At 39.7% G+C, this 25,670-nt stretch overlaps 1 protein-coding gene across 2 annotated transcripts in view; it reads right to left on the bottom strand.

The window, feature by feature from the left end:
- ST8SIA1 (ST8 alpha-N-acetyl-neuraminide alpha-2,8-sialyltransferase 1) overlaps positions 1-25,670 on the bottom strand; it is a 158,332-nt gene that overhangs the window by 79,506 nt on the left and 53,156 nt on the right. For both annotated transcript variants that reach the window (XM_073877860.1, XM_025879600.2), the window contains exon 2: positions 25,444-25,588. In XM_073877860.1, the coding sequence (XP_073733961.1) occupies positions 25,444-25,588 (145 nt within the window). The remainder of the gene's footprint in view (positions 1-25,443; positions 25,589-25,670) is intronic.

Genomic DNA, 25,670 nt, shown 5'->3' with positions numbered 1-25,670 from the left:
AACTTTATGCTGATATTCTTTTAGCTAAAAAAGTTGGACTTTTATTTTCACGCTTCACAATTCAAAGGAAAACTCTTTGTTTGTCTGTTTGTTTCGCCCGACTACTCCCTCCGAACAGCTCTCTTTGATAGGAAGGGGAACAAGTCTTCCATGTCACGCAGTTATGTTTTAAAGCTAGAAAAATTACCAGACCACTCAGTATTCAGAACACTACCAAGTGCCATTATTAAGAAGAGGAATCACTATCAATGTTAGAAGTGGGTCTCAAATCTTAACAGAAAAGCAGAGCTTTTGATTTGCAACCCTTGAAGTGGCTTGAAAGGCTGTCGCTATATATGCCAGCGACTATTACTCATGATGTCAAAACATATGCTTGCCCTTATTGATGAAAATCTCAAGTTTTTGTCCACAGGAATATGAACTTGTACTTCTAATTATAGTCCAACCCATTCATTTCTATGTACCTTCACCCACATATCCACATGGACTCCCACACATAATTATGCTTCACCCACACACATAATTTAATTTCTCACCCACATGTTAATTATATCCTCGACTGAGGCATCTAAATACACCCCCTGTCTTACATCTAATTACAGCCCCCCTCTTATGAATGTAATTACACCATTCAGCCACCCATCTAATTATGCCCTCCTTGACATATTTAATTGCACTGTCCGCTCAAGGATCTAACTACATTCTAACCAGTGCATCAATTAAGCCCCCAACCCTCCAACAATATTCTTCAGATGCACATCTCTTTATCTCTGTACCCCACTTTATTATTTCAACTAAGGATTGACAACCCAAGCAAATTCCTGGTAAGTATGGCATCCAGCTAACAGGCAAAATAATGACAAGATGTAGCTGAATCAAAAGCAGCTTTGGTCCTTTCTGGTAAATAAGCAAATATGTATTTGCTTTTTCAGTCATTTAACTAGCCCCTTGGAAATCCAAATTAAAATTTCTGCTGTTTTCTTACTTTGCATGCGTAAGCATTTTTATGATGAAAATATCTAGTAATTAATTTATTTCAGAGACTAATTCTTCTTATTACAGATATTTAATTATTGAACCCTTAAAAAACATTACCCAAAACTTTTCCTGGGGATATATAAGTACTAATTATAGAATATTTGCACATCCATACCATTCAAAGAAGTTTCACTGTCCTTCAATTATATGAAAGTGAATTTCTAGAAAGCTGATGCTAAGATTTGTATTCCCCATTCCACTAATAAAATTGTGATTTAAAAAAGATAAACTCATTATTAATATTCTTTCTACACAGGATGCATCTCTGGAAATTGAATAATGTGATACAGTTATGTGTTGGGTACTATTTCTCCATTAAAATGTTTGATTCAATCCATTATAAAAAATAATACATAAGCATTCCAAGGAGTATTATGTATTTTTCACATATAATCTATAGTTGGGACACAACCCTTAGAAGCCAAATATTACATCAGTTCATGGGACCATTAAGCAGATTCATCAAATGTTTCATAATCAATTCCCAGTTAACTGAAATTTGTTAGACATTGTTTCTGACCCATGAATGCCAAAACAGCAAGGAAGGCCCGTACCTCTACTTTAGGCCAGAGGCTGGCTGCATTTCAAAAGTTCTCAAACAGGGGAGATTTTTCACGGTGTAAAGGAAAGGACTATGAAGGGTACGCACAACATTTCAAAGGTAGCCTCCAGTAATTCTTAGTAGTAGAGCACAAAATGGCGGCGGCAGCAGCAGGAACCAAGTTCATGCCATTCATTGCTAGACTTCGCAGTCTCAACTCCTGAGGTAGAAGTACCACCGCAAGAATCTTACTCTGCAAATACAGTGCATCTTCCTATTGAGAAGCATTGCCCTCAAGCCCTGCCTGACCATATCTGAGTCCTGACTTAACGTTTCTTCTATGACCACTGGCGACTTATTTAACCTCAGTGCCTTAGTGTTCTCATTTGTACCCACCTCAGACAGTTGTGAGGATTAAATGAGCTCCATCTGGCACAAAGTAAGTGATCAATACTATTACCTTATTTTTAATGGACCGGTATTTTCTCAGCAACACAGCCTAGAAATCTTGGAGTCATTTTCTCTCAATATCACCCTATCACCTACCTCTGCAGAGGTTCTTCTACTCTCCTCTTTCCATCCTCATTGCAAAACTTTTTTAAAGATTTATTTTATTTGAGAGAGAGACTGAGAGAGAGCATGTGTACATGGGGGCAGGGGCAGACTCCCTGCTGAGCGCAGAGCCCGAGGCAGGGCTCAATCCCATGACCCATGAGATCATAACCCATGAGAGCATGACCTGAGCCAAAACCAAGAGTCAGAAGCCTAACCCACTGAGCCACCCTGGCGCCTCACCTCATTGCAAAAATTTTGTAATGGCTTACCACGATTGTCGGATTCTAGTTCTTGCCCACTATCTATTCTTCACTCTCATGTACTAATTTTTCTTCCAAAACAAAAGTGATGCTATCACAAGTGTTTACATATGTCCAAACACATAAAATTACACACATTCAATATGCACAGTTCTTTCTATATTGCTTATCCCTCAATAAATCTTTAAATAAACAAAATCTAGTACAAGTCACTCCCCTACAAAAAATGTACAAAATGTCCCATTTTTGCCCCACCATCCATAGACAAAAACATTTGAGATCTTCACTGAGGCACTCAGAACCCAACACCCCAAACTCCTTGTTCTTTCTTGTTTCACACCACATCACTTATGCTCACACTCCATATTCCCTCCACACCATTTTATTTACTGTGCTTCTCCTCCAAAACAGCCTGAATTTCTTGTCTCCCTACATTTGTTGAGGCTGCTACAATGTCTCCTCCCCTACCTCCCCCCACTCTCCCTACCCTATTATCTACCTACCAAGTCATTTTTCACCCTTAAGAACCATGAAGTGTCTGCAGGTATTATGTCCAATAAGATCTTCTACAAGTTCAAGGATTGCTCAAAAACTGAAACAGATCAGAGGAACATAAGAATTCATTTATGCTCAATGAGTCATGAGAATTATGTGTTAAAGCTGTGCACAGCAGCTTGTAAATACATGTGAAATTGAATCAAATCATTTCTTCAGTACCTCAGAGACTTTCAAACTTATTATTGTTGATGTTCTTTTGTTTGTTTCACAATGGAAGTCTTCTGTTGTTTTTCAAATAAGATTTTATGCAGAAAATCTCCATTAAAAAACAAAAATAGAAAAACAAAAGAGAAGATGCTGTTTGAGGTGCAGGTGGGCACCTCTCTTGGTGCCTCTTATTTCTGAAAGTGACACTTAGACACCCCAAGGAAATTGATGGTGCAGAAAACTACTAATCTAATCAAACTCTCCCCCACCTGGAAATTAAGAACTACAAATATCAAGCACATTTCAGTTAAAGATATTTGGCAGGTATTTACTGGGTTCCAAACAACCATATACTAGGCCTTTTATGAAGTACTGGAGCAAAACCCCTGACCTCCAGCTTAATGTCTGTTGCACTAAAATGTGGAGTGAATTAAGACATCTATTTTGTTTTCAACCATAAAGAGGGTGCAATTACTCAGTAATGCAGCAGATTGTTAAACTGTTAATCCAACTTAACTGACTGAGCACCTTAACAACAGTACCAGGATCAATTGCTGGCTAATTAACTATTAAATTATTAATTTCTTAAAAAAGCAAACCTAGTATTGTCTCATATATAACTATTCCATGACAAAATGAAGAAATCAAGCAGAGAACATTTGCTTTGAGAACAACTGGCTCCTTCTGCTTTCTCCCCACCCCAACCCCCTTTACAAAAAAGTATCTGTTGGGATGAATGGATAAAGAAGATGTGGTATATATATACACAATGGAATATTACGCAGTCATCAAAAGGAATGAGATCTTGCCATTTGCAACGACGTGGATGGAACTGGAGGGTGTTATGCTGAGCGAAATAAGTCAATCAGAGAAAGACATGTATCATATGACCTCACTGATATGAGGAATTCTTAATCTCAGGAAACAAACTGAGGGTTGCTGGAGTGGTGGGGGGGGGGGGGGAGGGGGTGGCTGGGTGATAGACATTGGGGAGGGTATGTGCTATGGTGAGCGCTGTGAATTGTACAAGACTGTTGAATCACAGATCTGTACCTCTGAAACAAATAATGCAATATATGTTAAGAAAAAAAAAAAGAAGATAGCAGGAGGGGAAGAATGAAGGGGGGTGAATCGAAGGGGGAGATGAACCATGACAGACAATGGACTCTGAAAAACAAACTGAGGGTTCTAGAGGGGAGGGGGATGGGGGGATGGGTTAGCCTGGTGATGGGTATTAAAGAGGGCACGTTCTGCGTGGAGCACTGGGTGTTATGCACAAACAATGAATCATGGAACACTACATCACAAACTAATGATGTAATGTGCAGTGATTAACATAACAATAAAAAAGTATCTGTTGGGGCGCCTGGGTGTCTCAGTCAGTTAAGCGACTAACTCTTGATTTATGCACAGGTCATGATCTCAGGGTGGTAAGATCAAGCCCGCGTTGGGCTCTCTCTCTGCCCCTTCCCTCATCCCTGCCCATGTGTGCACTCTGTTTCTGTCTCTCACTCCCTCAAAAACAAAAAGTATCTGTCATTCTTTCTTGTGAGAAAAAGGAAAAGAAGTTGTTCCTAGAGCATTCCTCTCTTCCCTACATCGCTCCCTCAATCATTTCCCACGACTTGCACATATAAGCCTCGAATCAGCTTAATTTTATAGCCTCTGAATTCTCCACTCACACTCTTATCTCTGCTTATTTTACCCTATCTACTTGAGTCATCTTCTCCCCCTTTTTTATCATGTGGCCCACATATAACAGAATCACCCTAAAATGCATAGAAAAGATACATATTCTTGGTCCCACTTCAGCTCTGGGTAGAGTTGGAGAAGCTGAAGTTCCCCTAAACAATTCATGTGAACAGTGAAGTCTGTAACCCACCAGATCCTACCAACTCTCAAATACAACCTAATGTCTTCCTTCTCCAGAACTTTCCCTGACCAACCTTATCTTCAGGGATCAGCATCCACAATCCTACCCACTGTCACAAAAAGAACCCTACAGCAATGTCACTCCCTTTAACTGACACTCTAGACACTTAGCATTTAGTACTATTTGCTACCTACTATTTGTATTTTGTGTATACACTCATCCCCCACAAGTGGAGAATAAGTTGCTCAAAGGTATAAATCATGTCTTGTAAATCTTAACCTCTGACATTATATAGTGGCCATAGTAAGTACAAAGATGTTTTGATTAATTGATTGATTGATCCAGAAATGCCAGGAATATAAGCAAATGAAGCAAATCTGTTAACAATTTCAGACCACTGGTGTAAAGGTTAAGGATACACATCTGAGCTAACACAGTCTAGCACACAGGAGTTCCAAAATCAAATGCCTACAGAATCCAGGCAAGGAGCATAAGAGGAGTTCATGGAAGGCAATAGGGAATGCTAAGTACTGTGGTAAACAAAGGATACATGACAAAACCAAAAAGATCAGGAACTGCCCAGACCCTATTGATGGGCATAGGACCCAGTGCTGCCAGATATTTTAATTTTTTATCCAAGTGCTACTAAATTCTATGTGAAATCTCCTAGTTTTTAATGTTGGCAATATATTTTAAATAATTTTTTTAATTGTAAAGGCTGAATAAAATACATTTGAGAGCCACACTTGGCTTGCTTGTAGCCAGTTTGCATTTTAAACTCTAGAATCCAGGCAGGGTCTTAGGCATCTTATATTTATTCAGGATGGGAGGTTAAAGAGAAGTATAAATCTTATTCAGAAAAATACATGTTTTAAGGAACTTTTAGCCAAAGATGGGGAAAGATTCTCTTCTTGCCAGGCCCCAATGAAATAATAGGTCCTTTTTTTATAAGGCAGTTTGTGAAAATTCATGATTCTAAGAGACAGAAGACAGACCACAGCATTTTTGAACTTTCTCCCTAATCTCAGTTCAAAATAACATTAAGAGATAACTCAGATATTACCCACAGTGATTTCTCAGCCCTCGAAGACTGAGACCTCTCATCCTAAACAGTTGTTTGTTACTTTCTAACTAAAATGGGATCATCTTACTCATGCTGTTTAACATGATATTATGGACATCTTTCCATCATTATTTTAATGCCAGTGTACTATTTCACTGGATAGGTGATTCAAAATTTAACCATTTCCTTACTGTATATATTTTAGGTTGTTCCCAATTTGTCACTATGTTAAACAATGCTGCCATAAACATCTTTGAATTGTGGCAAATCCAGGAAGGTGAATAGGGAAGGAAGGACCAACCCACTCTATTTTTCCCTTCGGACAAAAATAAAGCTTGCCTAATTTTATTAAAGCACTGTGCAAGAGCCTCTTCAAGACCACCTCTCCGGCGCCTGGGTAGCTCAGTCGGTTAAGCCTTTGCCTTCGGCTCAGGTCATGATCCCAGGATCCTGGTATCAAGTCCCACATCAGGCTCCCTGCTCAGTGGGGAGTCTGCTTCTCCTTCTGCCCCTCCCCCGCCGTGTGCTCTCCCTCGCTCACTCTCTCTCTCAAATAAAGAAATAAAATCTTAAAAAAAAAAAAAGACCACCTCTCAACAAGATTGCTGTCCCTAACCCATCCACATAGATTCCTCATGCTGTCACTGACCTGACACATGTAATCTTGAACATTTGTCCAGTTATTTCCTTAAAATAAATCCTTAGACGTGGAATTGCTGGGTCAGATAATAAGCACATATTTAAGGCCTCTGATCCACACTGCTGAATTACTTACCAGAAAACTATACCAGGTTCACTGGCACCTCTTGCGCCTGAGAGCACCTATGTCTCACTCTCCCTATCTAGCGACCTTGAAACAACTTGGGTCCTACCAATAAAAGCGGCTGAGTATACATTCATCCATTTCCATAAGAAAAACACAATGGGAATCTCCGTATGTACTATGCCAGCTATTTCAGACATACCAGGGGAGAAACTTTATTGTGCTGTAATCATTCTATGATATATTAACCTGAGAGGAAAGGCAATGCGGCTTAAGTGGGTAAATTAAGAGTTTGGTTCAACAGGTCTGAGTGCAAATTCTGACTCAGTTTGGAATCTCAGCTTGGAACTAGTTGCTAGCTGGGAGATCTGAACAGGTCACTTAACAGGTCTCAGCTTCAGTTTCTACATGTAAAATGGAAACAATAAAATATGATATGATAATACATATAAAACACATAGCAAAAAGCCTGGCACATTGTAAGTTCTTGGCAAACTACAGCTTTAGAGTGTACCCACAAAACCTTATCAAATTACCAAAATATAATGAACCACTCTTTAATATTTTGTTTTCTCTAATATATTTGATTTTCATTAATATTGCTTAAACATTTTATCTATAATATTACATATTTAGAGACTGAATTAGTTAAACTTTATTATTTCTAATTTAAAATAAAAATGCTTTTTCTTAAAATCCACCTGTGAGTGAAATCATATGGTATTTGTCTTTCTCTGACTGACTTATTTCTCATAGCATAATAGTTTTAAGCAGTTTATATTTATTGCTTTATTTATATGTAGGATAATAATTAGTGAATTAAAACATCTTTGAAAGGTCATTAAAATATCTTTTTTCCTTTGACAAAAGAGGCAGGAATATGCAATGGAAAAAAGACAGTCTCTTCAACAAACAGTGCTGGGAAAACTGGACAGCTACATGCAGAAGAATGAAACTGGACCACTTTCTTACACCATACAAAAAACAAACTCAAAATGGATTAAGGACCTAAATGTGAGACCTGAAACCATAAAAATCCTAAAAGAGAGGACAGGCAGTAATTTCTCTGACATCAACCATAGCAACATTTCTCTAAATATGTCTCCTGAGGCAAGTGAATAAAAGCAAAAATAAACTATTGGGACTACATCAAAATAAAAAGCTTCTGCACAGTGAAGGGAACACTCAACAAAACTAAGACAATCTACTGAATAAAAGATATTTGCAAATGACATATCCAATAAAGGGTCAGCATCCAAAATATGTAAAGAATTTATACAACTCAACACCAAAAAAACAAATAATCCAATTGAAAAATGGGCAGAAGACATGAATAGACGTATTTCCAAAGAAGACATACAGATGGCTAACACAAAGATGCTCATCATCACTCATTATCAGGGAAATGCAAATCACAACTACAATGAGATATCACCTTATACCTGTCAGAATGACTAAAATCAAAAACACAAGAAACAACAAATGTTGACAAGGATGTGGAGAAAATGGAACCCTCATGCACTGTTCGTGGGAATGCAAACTGGTGCAGCCTCACTGGAAAACAGTATGGAGGGTCCTCAAAAAAATAAAAATAGAACTACCTTAAATCTAGTAATCCCATTACTGGGTATTTACCAAAGAATACAAAAACACTAATTCAAAAGGATATATGCCTCCCTATATTTATTGTAGCATTGTTTACAGTAGCCAAATTATGGAAGCAGCCCAAGGGTCCATCAATAGATGAATGGATAAAGAAAAGTGGTATATATACACAATGAACGTTACTCAGCCATCAAAAAGAATGAAATCTTGCCATTTGCAACAACACGGATGGAGCTAGACAGGATAATGCTAAGTGAAATGAGTTAGTCAGAGAAAGACAAATACCATATGATTTCACTCTTATGTAGAATTTAAGAAACAAACCAAAGAAACAAAGGAAAAAACGAAAAAAAGACGGCACTGTGCCGCAACCGGCTCCGGGACGGCTGGGAAGGCCAGTGGGGAAGGTGGCTTGCGCCCCCGCGACTGCTCTCTTCGGAGAGTGGGCCTACCCCCCGAGTGTTACAGGCCCCCGTAGCAGCACTAGCCTTTAGCATTTGGTTTACTTATTTTTTTTATATTAAAAAAAAAAGTAAAAAAAACAAACCAAAAAACAGACTTAACTCTAGAGAACAAACAGATGGTTACCAAAGGGGAGACAGGTGGACGGATGGGTGAAATAAGTGAAGGGGGTTAAGAGTACACGTCTCATGATGAGCACTGAGTAATGTATAGAATTGCTGAATCACTATATGGTACACCTGAAACTAATATAACTCTGTATGTTAACTATACTGGAATTAGAATTAAAAACAATAAAAAAATTTTAAATATCTTTTTTTCAATTTATTTGGCCATATTCACTTGCACCCATTCTTCCTAGACACCCTGTCCCTCTTGGAATTTTGGTAGCCTTTCACATACTATGGGGTAAGCCCATGATGTCTACATTTCCCATGCATACAGAGATTTCCTTTTTCTTTTTTGCACTTACGAGTAGGATTCTCAAGTAAATGAAGCTTTCATTGTTCTGACAGCAGTGGCTTTGATGGACCATTTGGCTCACATATCCCATAATTGACCAGTGAGAAAAAAATGTACATTCACAGGGTGATTTTTGAGGTTAGAATGATTTCCTTTCAAGTGTACTAAACATAATGCCAAGCCCCAAGGAAGCACTGGCAATAGAAAGTTCGGGGTTGGCCAATCTAATCCTCAGAACTTCTCAAGCACATCTTAATTGAAGAACACTTTGCAGATGGAACAATAACAATACAGACTCCATATTTATACACATAACATAATACATCAAATCATTTGTCAGTCATCTTCTAAGTGCCCAGGTCGTGGAAATAGATCTCAAGTCATGGAGGACATACGGTTAAGCATACAAATTATATAGTCAGAGATTCTGCCACTTACTAACCATGTGACCTTAGGATGGTTACTGAACCTTTGTTAGCCTCAGCTTTCTCTTCTTCTAAAATGAGGGTAAATAAAAGAAACTACCTCCATGGAGGCATTAAGAGAATTAAATAAGGGATAATTATAAAAAGTGCCAAGCCTGGCATTTAGAAATCACTCAGTAAATATTAGCTATTAATAACTTTAAAGTATGAAAGCTCCAATAACCATATTGCTCTCATCTCTTTCCTGGTTTTCTAGATTTTTTCAGTGCCCTCTTCCCCACATCTGCCCGTCTCCATTCACTATATACCCCCCTCCACTGTTCTGCTTACAGCTGCTCTCAACCATCTGGAAACATGATTCACCAAGACTCCCATGGTATAATACAACCTAAAACACAAAATTTGTGTTTCCTTCAGGCACTCTCTTTTTAAGGACATGACATTATCTATGACATTTTGTTGCCACTATTTTTATTTAAATAATAATTTGCCTTTTACCAACAGTTTCCTAGCCCTTACTTTATCTACCTCATATCTTATAAATCCTTACCACTATTTATTTCCCTAAACATAAATCTTCGTCTTCTAAATCTTTCCTTGCCTCTATTTGTTCATTATAGAAAAGGTCAGCAACAACATTACAAAATGCCTTAAAAATTTAATGATTATCATTTACTTTTAATTTTTGACCTGTTCCATTCTTCCTTCTGAATACTGCAGAGCATTTCACTCTTTCTGTTACAAGACTATTTCCATGAAATGTGATTACAATGTAAAAAAAAGGAAGTTCTAGAGGATTAATTTATGTCCTTTACTAATTTCTAGAACAGTCACGAAGTTTTCAAGTCAAAGGATGATTGTTCCAACTGCCTACACGAGTCTAGTGTCTATAATCTGGCTGAAATTTTTTTTTCCTCTCTAAATTTCCAAGAGGTTAAAAAATTATTACTGCCTCTGGCAAGAGGTTGTTTGGAAGCCATATTGATTGGCTTGTTTCCTAAACCTATTGGCTCACAGTGCTACAAAGACTAAAAAATGTTTTCCTTCAGTAGCTGAGCCAACATAACGTGAAAACAAGCAGGGAAGCAGTATGTTAATTTAAAAGATGGTGGTATTATAATATCCATGATTTCAAAATACAAACCCCACACATTCATTTTGTGGGGAAATTGGTGCAGGAATATCTGATGGTTGAAAGACTGAGGAAAACAGAGAGCACCATGGCCTCAACACAGGGGCCTGGAGCTTGGGGGGCGCCAGCTCACGATAGGGAGGAGACCCAGAAGTCACCCCGCTCTTGGCTCCATCCCTGCTTCCACCATTTATTTCTCATTGGACAGAGGGCAGAGACTGGCCAAGTTGACATCTCTGATAATGATTTTAAATCTTCCGAAAGGGCAGCAATTTCTCCACTGTGGTGTCTCGTAAGATTGATTTCACTGCAGTACCTCAGGCTGGTATTGATAAATAACCACACATGGGCAAAACACAGCTGCAGTAACAAAGGCAGCTCACTGTAACGCTATTAGACCGTCTCCACAGTCTTCTCTTAAGGCCCAGTCGGAGACAGTCCTTCTCAGTTTCCCAAAACAGATTGCTTCCAATGTGGGGGTTTTCCCCTTCCACTCCAAGTCTCTCTATATTTATACCAAAACATAGGCTGTGGGGTCTACCAGAATTACAGCCGGTGATTTTATAGCAGAACCAAGCAGCCCCTTTCTTCCTTCCTTCCTCTCTCTCTCTTTCTTTCATTCATTCATTTCACTAAAATTTAAGGAATCTCTGTATGTCCCAGGTATTAACCTCCCAGATTAAACACTGTTCCTGGGGAGCTTCCCAGCTAGTGAGAGAGAGAGACAGACAGACAGACAGAACCTTGAATCAAATACTTAAACAAGCGACTACAAAGTTGCAAATGAGAGGTTCCTGGTGCTTGGGAGGAAGGCCCCTTGGAGGAAATGATACTCAAACAGGATCTAAGGGATTAACATAAGTGAACCGGGTAAAAGTAGACAAGAGTCTCCCAGAAAAAGAGACGGTGCATTGAAAACCTCTAGAGAAAGAGAGTGTCTAGTGTTTCTGAGGAGGTGAAAGAAGACAAGACAGAGTGTAAGAGGTGAGAGGAACACTGTGGAATTGCATGCTGGAGCCACAGGCAGGGACCAGATCAGGAAGAGCCCTGTGGGCGGTAAGGAGCTAGTCTTATGGTGAAATCAAGGGGAAGCTAATGAAGGGTTTTAAGCAAAGTGATGGCATTATCTGATTTGCATTTTAAAACAATAATTCAGGCTACAGTGTGGAAATGGACCGGAGAGGAAGCCAGATTAGATACAAGAAGGCCAGTAAGAGACTATTGCAAAATTCCAAGCAAGAGGTCATTGTCATCTGGAATAGGATGGTGGATGGAGGCAATGGGGAAAAAAAAAGAAATAGATATCAGAAAGAGAAAGAAATGATCTTCACAAACTTCAAAATGTCCTTCAGCTCTATTCAATAACAATTTCTTTTTTTAAAAAGATTTTATTTATTTATTTATTAGAGAACACAAGCAGGGGGGGTTGGGGAGCAGGCAGGCAGAGGGAGAAGCAGGCTCCCCACTGAGCAAGGAGCCTGATGCGGGACTCGACCCCAGGACCCTGGGATCATGACCTGAGCTGAAGGCAGACACTTAACTGACTGAGCCACTGAGGCGTCCCTCAATAACAACTTCTTAATAATATATGCCTTCCCGGGCGCCTGGGTGGCTCAGTTGGTTAAGCGACTGCCTTCGGCTCAGGTCATGATCCTGGAGTCCTGGGATCGAGTCCCGCATCGGGCTCCCTGCTCGGCGGGGAGTCTGCTTCTCCCTCTGACCCTCTTCCCTCTCGTGCTCTCTATCTCTCAAATAAATAAACAAAATCTTTAAAAAAAAAAAAATAATAATAATATATGCCTTCCCTATGATCCAGCAACCGCACTACTAGATATTTACCCAAAGAATACAAAAATACTGATTTGAAGGGACACATGCACCCCAATGTTTAGAGCAGCATTATCAACAATAGCCAAACTACAGAAAGAGCCCAAATGTCCATCAACTGATGAATAAAGAAGACGTGGTGTACGTGAGCGTGCGTGCACGTGCGTGCGTGCGCACAAACACACACACATACACACACACAGGAATATTACTCAGCCCTAAAAAAGAATGAAATCTTGCCATTTGCAACGACATGGATGGAGCTAGAGTGTATTATGCTAAGCAAAATAAGTCAGTTAGAGAAAGATAAATACCATATTATTTCACTCATATGTGAAATTCAAGAAATGAAACGGATGAACATAGGGAAACAAGAAAAGAGAGAGGAAAACCATAAAACAGACTCTTAACTATAGAGAACAAACTGAGGGTTGCTGGAGGGAGGTGGGCAGGGGGATGGGTTAAATGGGTGATGGGGATTAAGGAGGGAACTTGTGATGAGTACAGGGTGTTATATGATAAGTGATGAATCACTAAATTCTACTCCTGAAATTAATATTACACTACATGTTAACTAATTGGAATTTAAATAAAAACTTGAAACTACAATACATAAATAAACCCTCATCAAAAAAATAAGTAAATAAAATAAAAAATAAAAAAATATATGTTTTAAAAGTGAGTAAGAATAGCAAAACAAAAGCAAAGTAATTACATATCCAGCACCAAAGCTGTGGCTTAACTTTAAAGCCGTATGACCTTGTCATCTCAAGATTAAGATGAAGTTCTGAGCACCAACAGGGTGACTATGGACACACCATCCAACACTCTGCATTACTGTTATCACCAGACCCCCCCTTTTTCTAACGCTGTTGCCTAGGAGCAACTGATCCTGGGTCATTTTAGTGAGGAACGCCTCCTTGCAAAAGAATTGGGCTGACGCATGTGGTTGCAAAGGTTTTGAAAGATTAGACATCCTTTCTATTGCTCATTCAGCACATTTTCATTTACCACCTGCTATGCTATGTGCCAGGCAACTGTCAAGGTTCTGCCCTCGAGGGGCTCAGTCGGCTAAGCAGAAAGCATGTGAACAAATAATTGTTATTCAACAGTACAGTAACCCAGAGATATACAAATTACGGGGGTTAAAAAGAACAGATTTTAAATTAAGATGGCAGGGTAATAGAGATTTAGGAGAGGGAACTGGGAAGGTTTTACAGACATAAAGATGGTCAACAGCAGGATCCCTGGAAAGAGGACAGCTCTTGTCCAACCATGAGCTGATGGATACATCCTCTCCTGGTCAAGCTATGTCATTTGCATCTGCAAGGTTTGTCCCCTAGCTGCCAGTCATGGCTACAGAGGACTTTCCATTACCCATGAACACTGAGCTGATGAATCAGGCCAAGACAAGGTTCTATTACTATTCTAGTACTATTATATCACACCAGTCTTTGAACCACACCAGGGAAGGGGTTAGTGCATCTATTCCTAATTAGACAACTAAAAAGCCTGGCTCACTTTCAGGTTCCCTTTCCTAGAGTCTAGAACATCTAGAATTTCATCATTTCTAATCCTAAAAAGGCACAGATTATCTGATGTATCAGATAACAGGGTATCTGCTAGCTGCTACTTAATCCTTCTCCATGAGTTTTCTCCAGTAAAAACTGCTCCCACAAGCTTGGTGAGTGTGTTGTGTGGGCCATTTCCTCTTGCTTCCATCGTGGGCAGTGAGAAGTGAACAGACTTACATTTTATAATGATAATGTTGGCAGCAGGGCGAAGGATATCGCAGGGAGGCAAGTTCATAGTAGTGAAACTATTAGAGAGTTCTTGAATTAGTCCACCTAACATTGAACTCACCAGCGGCAGAGAAGAAAAGAGGGGATAAATTCAAGAGATAATTACAAAATAAAATTGGACTTGGATAGTGGTTAGTATGGAGGATGGATTCAAGCTTAAGACCCAGGTGTCCAGCTTAAGTGACTGGACGGGTCACGACCTGGGATAGAGAAATGGGGTAGGACGGAGAGGGCAGGAGCGGGATTCTGAACATGTGAAAGGCAGGGAACCTGTGGGCCACTGAAGATAGCACCCAATGGGAGAAGGGACTGAGTCTGTTTTCACTCCATTTTACCATTATTTCCCCAGGAACTAGCACAGTATTTAGCACCCAGTAGTAGTTGCTCAATAAGTACCTGAAGGAATGGTTGAACATTTGTTCTATATAGAATCATCAAAATTTTAGGAAAGCAATTTTGCTGGCAGCAGGGCATGTTCCTGTAGGTGGTAAGTGCAACAAATGTGAAAGGGAATTTCGGATGCTTCAAAGCCTTATTTTTACATTTAGTTTGAACTCTGACTTTATTTTGTAGATTCTTGATTTGTTCTAAATTTCATGGGTCATATAGAAGCACTATATTTTTTCCTGAGTCCACTAATACACACGCCTTTGGATTTAAGGAAATCTCCCAGTACTCCCCGTCTCAGTCACCTAGAAGACCTGTGAACCATAGTCATTTCAGTTCTTGTTGACCTTCCGTGCTGCTGTCAAAGTCTATGTCAGGTTCCAACAAAAAGAAACAACTGGCAAATTTAAGTTATGGCTTCGGAATTAACAATACTTGGAGAATATAGGCTATTATCTGAACCGTTGCTTAGACCCAAAATATGTATAAAATCAGAACCCTAGGAAAAGAAAATTTAAGCAAAATTATTAGATTATGTATATTTTACAAGCAGCTGTTAACCAGTGCTTTATTAGTAGCAGAACACCCCAGATAAAAAGATTATTGTATAAATTTGATTTGCAATTGCCTTTTTCTCAGCACCTTTTCTTTTTTCTTAGCAAAGAGCTAAAACTCTAAGGCTGGGTAGATAGGAAAAAAATAGCATTTAAGGGGGAAAAAATCCTATGCATAAGAGTTTTCAGAATAGAGGCACCTGGGTGTCTCAGTCAGTTAAGCGTTCGACTCTTGATTTCGGCTCTGGTCGTGATCTCAAGGTTGTGAGATCAAGCCCCACGTGGGGAGTCTGCTTGAGATTCTCTCTCTCCCTCTCCCTCTTCCCTTCCCCTGCTCATGCATGCTCTCTCTCTTTAAAATAATAAATCTTTTTTTTAAAAAAAGGGGGGTTTTCAGAATATAAAAAGTTGGTTATCCCCCAAAAGCACACTGTTTCCTTTACAGTCAGCAGAAGTGACCCACACCCCCACCCTCTCACCACCTACATTTCTCCACCACGATTATCCTCTCACCTATTTTTCTGACAAGCCGCCAATACAATGTCTTAATTAACAATCCGCCTAGATTCCCTCCTTTACTTAGCTGCTGCTCCCTCTGTTCTGTCAGTCTCCACAGAGCTAGGCATAGGAGAAAACCTTACGTTTGTCTAAAAAATTCTGCTTTATCAGGCTTCATTCTCAGCCTCTATATACATCCTAAACCCACATCTGGGGCCACTGCATGTTCAGCCTGAGCCCAGGGAAATGTGGATCAATCCTGGCCATTAGGGGAATGGTTTGGCTAGTGGTCAGCCACAGCTGTGGAAATCACCACCAAGTTATGCCTTTGGTCTTCTAGCCTGGACCTTGAGGTGTGGCTCTGGGGACTTGGCTTCCATCTTATTTTCAAAACACAGCCTCAGGGTGCCCTTCCAGATAATCAGTGCCGAGCTCACACACAGTCCCAGAACTGTGCTTCAGCCTGTTCTCAAAAACAGTCCCTAATTATGAAGCCAATGCTGGGGACCCCCACCTTGTTCCCTTGAGTGTCTGTCTTGACTAAATGATCCATTCCCAAGCCTCTAGAAGGGTGGGTCCTGCCTTCTTCTGGCCACTACCTCTTAGAAGCTGCCAGTTACTAAAATCTCCAGACTAGAGGGTGGGAACTTGAAGTCCACTGCTATCCTCACCCCACCAATTCCCCCACCCTGTTGGGCAAATCAACACAGAAGTTCAGAACCCTACAGATCACAGGATATGACCAGTCAGGCCATGAGGGATGACAAGCATACTGTGCTATCTTCCATGTGAAAATTACAGGCCAATTAGTAGAACAGAGAGTGAATTGATTTGAACAAATACAAACATTAAGAAAAGGTTCTCTGTACTCACTGGTATCTTTTCATTCCCTGACCAAATTAATTAAGCCAGAGAAAGTCAGTGTTGATATGATACCTCTCTCTAAGTTAATCAAATGCACCTTTACGCATTTAAGAGATTTCTAATATAGGGCACCTGGGTGGCTCAGTTAGTTAAGCATCTGCCTTTGGCTCAGGTCATGATCCCAGGGTGCTGGGATCGAGTCCCGAGCCGGGCTCCCTGCTCAGCGGGGAGCCTGCTTCTCCCTCTCCCTCTGCCATTCTCCCTGCTTGTGCTCGCTCTCTCTCTGTCAAATAAGTAAATAAAATCTTAAAAAAAAAAAGTCTAATATAATTAAGAAGTGCATATAAACATATCAATAGCAGAAATGAAAGAGAGGCCTACTGGCATTCAGATGCTCAAAACTAAAGCAAAATCGGATGGAAATTCCCTTCTACAGCTGGGCCTTTGCCTATAAGAAAGACAAAGATGAAGAAACCAATTGGAAAAAAGAAAAAAAAGGATATACAAGCTTTTTCTACAGGAAAACCCTGTCATGTCACCAAAGCTAAGAAGAAAATGTTATATGGAACAATAACACCTCCTGAAAAAAGTTATCACTCCCATCAGACCTACTGAATGAGATTTGACTCAGTGGTAATTGGCATCATGCATCCTTTTCAATTGTTCCCAGGAAGCTAGAAGCCTGAGCCATAATCAATCTTTGTACTAAATTTTGCACACTGTCAAATATTTTAGAAAGGTTCTGCACCTTGGCACAATGCACCTTACATTTAATTTTCATTTTGTTCTCAACCGTAGAAAATCTGTGAATGTTCACTAGAGCAAGGTCTTAATTTGTAATTATTTCTACGTTTGCAAAAGAAGGAAACTTAGTTTACCCTTCAGCTCCACTGTGGGGCAACTCCATGTACAACCTCACTTCTAATCCTTCGCTTTCCTTTCCCTCAAAGGTAACAGATATTTAGACATCCTGTGACGATCCACTCTCCTCATCTCCTCAGTTACACAGCAATTTGAAGAATACTGGCTATGAATTCATTTAGATACACGATCTTAATTCACTAAAAATGAAATAACTTATCTCATACTGCACTTTCAGTTTATCATAATTATTATCCAACTATAATGACACAAAAGTACAACTGGTAGAGTCTGTAGCATTCTCCATTACTACTTTATATTTCCCTAAGTCCCCGACTCAACAGATTTATCTCTTCTTACTACTCACTGGACTGGAAAATTAACTTCACTCCTTTTCTAGTAGTGGTTTTTTTTTTTCCCATTGGTTTCTAGTATTACCAAAATGCCAAAGAAATGCTTGCATGCCATAAAAGCTTTAGCAGATAATAACAGTAACAGTATTAGATGTTTGTATAGCGCCTTCATACAAAGCACTTTTACATCCATAATCTCATTTTAACTTGATTTCTCATAACACTGAAATATGAAGACCAGGTATTTTTAGTCCTGAATTGAATAAAATTCAGGCTGACAACAGGTACATGATTTCTCAGGAATCATAAATGTCATCATATGAAGGACAGGTCTAGAACCCAGATCTTTAAATTCCATTCCCTACACAGTTCTCTCATGTTGGCACCTGACCAAGAGCAATAGAGTAAATGATCTGAAAATGATTCCTCTAATAAAGAAGCAATGTGCAAAGATTAACTTGCTTCCCTTTGAGAACCTGGATTTCTCTATTATAGATGCAACATTGTGGTTTATAAGAAATATATATATATATTTCATCATTCAGATGATCAAAAAACATTTCTCATGTACATTTGGTCTTCATTCACAGTTCCTGGCTCACAGTTCCCAAAACCCTTGGAATCTCCTGAGAGATAAGAGCATTGGTAGCACCTGTTATCATAATATTTGGTCTCTTGCCCTCAGTTCCTGAAATCCGTTCAGAATTATAAAGATGAAATGGATATCTTGTTATTCATAACAAGCCTCTTTCCACAACAACAAGGTTTAATGAGGTGACTTTTGGAAAGCACCTAAGGGTGGCAGTGGTTGCCAGAGAACCAACCATGAATAGAGGACTGGAGCTTTTAATCCCACCCCCTGATTTCTGGGGAGGGGAAAGGGGCTAGAGGTTGGATCAATCACCAGTGGTCAATCATTTCATCATGCCTATGTATTGAAGCCTCCATAAAACCCCAAAAGGATGGGGTTCAGAGAGCTTCCAGGTTGATGGACTTGAAGACTTCCAACTGCCACCATGAAGGGCCCCAAGTGTCACAAGAACAGAAGCTCCTTTGTCTGGGACATCGCCCTTCTTCATCTGGCAGTTGATTGTACCCTTTAATATCCTTTGTAGTAAATCGGTAATATAGTGAGTAAGCGGATCTTCTGAGTTCTGTGAGCTGTTCTGGCAAATTAATCAAACTCAGGGAGAGGTAATGGGAACCTCTGATCTGTAGCCATTTAGTCAGAAGCATAGGTAACAACTTGGACTTAGCAACTGGGATCTGAAGTAGAAGGTGGTCTTGTGGGACTGAGACCTTTGTCTATGGAACGTGATGTTATCACTGGGTAGATAGTGTCAGAACTGACTTGAATTGGAAGACACCCAGCTGGTGTCTGAGAATTGCTTGGTAATGTGGGGAAGCCTCCACACACATGTTGAAATTGGGTCCAGGAACCCACTTAATAGAAATCAAAATAATGTAACTGGTCTTACTTCTCCTTTCATTAGGGACCACTAGGGAGCTCAAAGTCAAAGGGAAACTACAGTGCCATACTGGAAACTAGTTTCAAAGGGAAGCTACCGTACTGTATAGGATCTTACAACCTGCCTATCTACACTTTATGTTTCTCTCTCAAGTATCTACAAAAGAAATTTCTCCACTTCTTCTAAGAATATTCATATAATGGAAGTGAAATACCTTTAAATGGTTTCAAGGTGACTGAGTGATAAGAATGAACAACTAATCCACCAGAACCAATGTCTTTTTAAGGAAATAAAAACAAACAAGATAATAAACAATGGAAGCTTTGAAATCAGATAGGCCAGGTTTCAGGTCCCAGCCCTTCCTGTTGCCAGCTCTGGAACCTTGAGTAAGGTTATTAACTCTTCTGGGTCTGTTTCATCCATGAAATGAAGACCATATGAACGTCCACACATTGTTGCCATAACGATAGCAGGAGATAACATGAGAAGAAACTGAGGCAGAGAGGATAGGCCAGCACATGTAGCACATTTGCCTAGAGCTGAAATACTAAAATTCCCAGCCTCTCTTGCACCTAGACATGCCCACGTGATTGAATCCTGACCACTAACACATCAGCAGAATATGTTCCATATTCCCTCTTCTCTTTCCTCCCTCTTCCTAGCGGGATCCTGGACCCAAACTGGAAGGTCCCTTGGCCATCAAAGAAGTACATTAAAGTATCAAGATAGGAGCCTGGGAGCTTGACGGCACTGTATAGCCATCACCTGACCCTCAACTACCAACCTGCTAATTCCTTATTTTGGGAGATAAATAAGCCCCTATTCCACTAAGCTTCTGTGCCAAGTTTCTACTATAAAGGATGCAAACATAAGCCTGACAACATGAACCTAACACAGACTTGGCAAAGATCTATGCCCACCAAAAATTAGTCCGCTTAGTTTCCTTCTAGTCAAAAAGGTACGTGATTGGAAAAATTATCACAATAATATTGATAAGTAAAAAAACAAGTTACCAAATGCTATAGAAAAATAGTATAATCCAAATTTCATTAGCAGGAAAAAAAATTGCTGTGAGACTCAGGGATATCCAGGAACTCAGATGATTCTATTAAACACATGACTGTAAAGGAAAAAAAAAATGTGTATTTTCATTTTAACAAAGCCATTTAGACAAAACTACTTCAGAATGTCCTGCTGGGTTTCCCACAGGCCAAGGGCAATGCAGGTCCAGGCCAAGTGGAACGCGTCAGAGAGCTTATGGCAACCAGAGGAGTTGGAAATGAGTGTGTCTGGGGTGCATTAATGATGCTTTGTGATTCTTTACAAATGGCCTTGGGTGGATATTCTGAGAAAAAAATGGCTAGTCTGGCTTGTGATTTATATCACATGACGATTCAGCACAATATAAGAGAAGAGTGAGCTGATCGTGTTTTTATTACACCAAAAGGAAATATTTTTCAGATTATAACTGCACACTTGTGGTTTCTAACATTCCTGCTGCTCCCTCACTCATGTCCAAGGAAATTTATGCTTTTTCTGGGCATGAATACATTTTAGGTCAAAAGAGTATTTATTTAAGTAATATCTACACACATGGGACCATGCATACTTAAAAGGGACAGTCTTTGGCAAAGCAGGAAGTGGGGACGCAGGAGATGGGAGTATTCTCAAAGTAGGAACACTTACCATCACAACGTCCCCTCCAGAAAAATGAAACAAGACAAAACCAGAGAGGGAAACAAACTATAAGAGACTCTTAATCTCAGGAAACAAACTGAGGGTTGCTGGAGTGGAGGGGGTGGGAGGGATGGGGTGGTTGGGTGATAGACATTGCGGAGGGTATGTGCTATGGTGAGCACCGTGAATTGCATAAGACTGTTGAGTCACAGATCTGGACCCTTGAAACAAATAATACATTATATGTTAATTTAAAAAAAGATAAAAATAGTATATATTGTAAAAAAAACAATGTCCCCTCCAAACACACACACACACACACACACACACTGCATATTCTAGAAAAATCTATGTAAGAGTTAAAATTCAGCCCTTTAAGCCTAATAATGTTCAACCAATACTTGATGAAAATACATTTATAGAGCCATTGGAAATAGCTGCATCAAAATGTCCTGCTTGGTCTCCAACTGCTCAAGCCAGGGCACTGCAGTGGATCACCCCAGGCAGGATAAAGACAGGGAGCCCTAGGTAAACACAAGCAGCTGGAAATGAATATCTCTATCAAGTGGGAAATCCTGCACTAGGACCAACACTGAAATAATACTCTTGTTCCTCAAAAGCTCACAAGATGGTATTGAGATCAGCAGATAAGGACTTTCAGAAAACTGTAACATGTGGATATGTAGTCATGTAGATAACTGTATATGAGGTGGAACTGAATGAATTTGATAATAACACTATAGGAAGTTACAGAGGTCCAAATAAGAAACAACTAATGAAAGAAAGAAAAGAAAGAAAGAAAGAAAGAAAGAAGAAAGAAAGAAAGAAAGAAAGAAAGAAAGAAAGAAAGAAAGAAAGAAAGAAAGATAGAAAGAAAGAAAGAAAGAAAGAAAGAAAGAAAGAAAGAAAGAAAGAAAGAAAGAAAGAAAAAGAAAAAGAAAGAAAGAGAAAGAAAGAAAGAAAATTGTAATTAAGGAGATTCACTCTGGCATCTCAAAGAACACTGGCGGGGTGCCTGAGTGGCTCAGTCAGTTAAGCCACTCAAGCCTTCAGCTCAGGTCATGATCCCAGGGTCCTGGGATCAAGTCCTGCATTGGGCTCTTTGCTCAGCAGGGAGCCCTTCTCTCCCTCCCTCTGCCTGCCACTCCCCCTGCTTATGCACTCTCTGTCAAATAAATAAATAAAACCTTTAATAAATAAATAAGTGAATAAATAAATAAAATGCACACTGGCTCTCCTTGGACCCTCCTTGGACTCTCCAGCCTTGATTCAGGGCCTGTTAACTTTGCACAATACATGCAGGACCTTGTATTGCTTCTTGGCAACAACCCCAGGAGCAAGAAAAAAAAAACAGTGGATAAAGGTAGGCAACAGAATAATGATAATGATGACAGCTAACATACATTGAGCATTTAGGAGGAAAGTGTAATAAAATTAAGATTAACCGTTTAAACTATATAATTTAAAATGTGATGTAGAGTTATACATCTGAGTTACAACATGAGTGATTTGGCATTATTTTGCTGAAATTCAGGGAAAGAAGGGATGCTTTGTTCAACCAACAACATCGAGCCTAGCCCACTTAGTTGCCTTTCTGCCTGACTAGCACACACAACTTTCTTCCCATAGGAATATGAATGAAGCATATCAATTAACCGGTAACTTAGCTTCCTGATAACAATGTAGGAATATTTCACTAAGGAATAATAATGAAGTGAGGGCACAGGGATATATACCATCCTTTTTATTGCTGCAAACTGATTTTCCGGGATTTCTATAAATTAGTCATTTCAGAATCTCAGCAGAAAAATACACGCGTAACTTTTTAAAAAATCTACTCGTTGAATTGGTTTAGCTCTTTGTCATGACTGCACACACACAATGATGTAATGACTTCTGCTTCCTAAGAAAAAGCATTTTTCCTTATTATTCAGGGATGGTTCCTTGGTCTTGCAACCAGCACAAAGAAGCACAGAATTCATGTGCACACGCTTTAAAAAGGAAATGTTTCCTGCGATCTTACTGCTGCACCTGACAGATAAGATAGGAGGCTAGTTTGTATTTCTTTAATCATCTCTTTTCTTCAAATCTATTTGCTAGTACAAAGTTAGAAGTCAGTTGGGATGACTGAAAACCCTTGTGTATAAAAAGACTATTTTGGATTTCTTTAAAAATGTTTCTATTTGATGAGCTTTAAAGAAGATTGCTTCCTTATCTCTTCTTCACTTCATAGCAAGTTGATATTAGGTTTTGTACATAAAGGGTACCATGGATTGGCCTGTTCACCCTCTATTCCATCTTTTTCCTAGCTTCCTGCTGAAGCTTATTTTATTTTATTTTTTTAAAGATTTTATTTATTTATTTGAGAGAGAGAATAAGAGACTGAGAGCATGAGAGGGGGGGAGTGTCAGAGGGAGAAGCAGACTCCCTGCCAAGCAGGGAGCCCGATGTGGGACTCGATCCTGGGACTCCAGGATCATGACCTGAGCCGAAGGCAGTCGCTTAACCAACTGAGCCACCAGGTGCCCTGAAGCTTGATTGTTTTAAAAACTGCCCCTCCTGGATTTCTCTGCAACTAATGTTCCAGATGCAAATTAATCTTCCCCATTAGATGCACTTGAGGGAGATTTGGAAGGAGAAGATGAATAGGAACCCATCTTCCTGACCCTGTTTCTGTCACAGACTGTTGTGACCATGTTAACAGCAGTGGCAGCCGGGGCTTTCTGATCTCTTAACCACAGTTATGGCAGTAAATTCTTGAACTAAGTAATTCCAGCAGCCACCTCTTGACTACCACTTCTCCATTCTTTCTAACGCTTTTTAAAGCACCTAATTCCCAATAAGAAATATTTTTCTGCTAAAAAATACCTAGGAAGATTTCTCTTCCCTGCCTTAAACCCTGAAAATGCAATCATATCCTTCATTCCTCAATCTGAAGATGCGATATATGAACCAGGACAATTACATCATGCTTTGTGTGTTTTTAAAGTACAGCGACATGCATTATCCACCTTGATCCTGACCACAACTCGGTGAGGTGGGAGGACAGGTACTGCTCTCCCCACTGCACAGATGAGAAAGCTGAGTCTCAGAAGAGTTAGGTGACTTAGCGGGGCATTTGGTTAGTAAGGAATGGAGAAGAAATTCAATCTCACATTTTACCATTCTTACTCATTTCCTTTGACACTGAGAAGCTTCCCAAGGGCAAATGGAGAAGAGAGAGAAAACACATGGATGATGGCCATGAATTCAACCTTCTACTTTCCTACTTTAAAATAAAAAATTTTTTAAAAACATCATTACACACTAAGACCATTAAGTTCAACTAACACATCTAGGGATGAACTAGCAGAGATGGGCTATTTCATAGAGAATGTGTCTTTGGATTTGGCAGGGCCTATGTCTCAGCTTCATCGGCTCCCTCCTTTGAAGACTCATCGCTATTAATACAGATACACGAAAGGTCCAGCTCTGTTTTGCCAACTCTAACTGTGAATTCCCTTTTTGCCTGATCATCTGGCCAAACCAGGAGTGGCTTGAAGACTTGGCGAGGCCAAGCTTCATTTCTCCATTTCTCCCTAATGGCACCTAAGAACCATCCCCCTCTCCAACTAGGGCTCCCTAGAAATAACGATTTCTCTGCTTTTCCCTTTCACTGCATATATTTTAGTAAAACATTTGATTTCATTGCACAGGAAACCAAGAAGAAAAACCTTAAGTAAACAAGGCTTGATTGAGACCACTTCAAAAGTGGTGGAATCCTTTCTCTCCCTATCCACCACTCCTCCACTTCAGAACAGTGTCTAACCACAGGGTTAAGATCCAAGAGCTCTAAGAAGCAAACTTCTGACCATATGGTCCCCAGTCCCCGAGAGCAACACCAGTCCTAAGAAAACATTCCAGTATTGCAAATCTTCAAGATCATTCCACAGCCAACCTCAAAACACGAGAATTCCACAATTCCTGATCTTGCTTCCTTCTCTGCTCGCTCCCTTCAGTCTCATATGAGAAGGGCTCATATGAGCCCTGATATTCTCAAATCAGAAGGGCTAGGAAAACTATTACTTCTGCCCCTGCATGGAAACATTATGTGATTTCTTCACCAAAAAAGGTGACAGCTATAAAGAAAAACATTTATAATGAGGAAAAGAAGAAAGGAGATGAAAAGAAGGAGATCTGATTAATTAGGCAAACTCAATTATCTTTTCCCTACGATATCAAGATACACAGGAAACTAAATTGAAAGGCAACAACAAACTATACTAACCTGGGGGAAGAGAGAATAAGTTGAATTGTCAATGGTGAATGAGTATAAAAACTCCCCATCATACCACATGCTCTTCCCCATGGGGGAATTCATTTTAGTCATAGCAAAGAGATGGGCGGGGTCACAGCAGTCTTCCATCTGTTTCCTAGGAGAGAAAATAGAGAGAGAAAAGAACAGCAGGTTAAGCGAGCGGCAGACTCATTCACTTGTCATTCCCACCGAGATGT

The sequence above is a fragment of the Callorhinus ursinus genome, unplaced genomic scaffold, assembly GCF_003265705.2.
Source record: "Callorhinus ursinus isolate GAN/ISIS: 27379988/994484 unplaced genomic scaffold, GSC_fseal_2.0 scaffold27, whole genome shotgun sequence".
Taxonomy (NCBI): Eukaryota; Metazoa; Chordata; class Mammalia; order Carnivora; family Otariidae; genus Callorhinus; species Callorhinus ursinus.
Note: the sequence above shows the minus strand (reverse complement) of the source record. Positions and strands in the feature narration are given on the sequence as shown.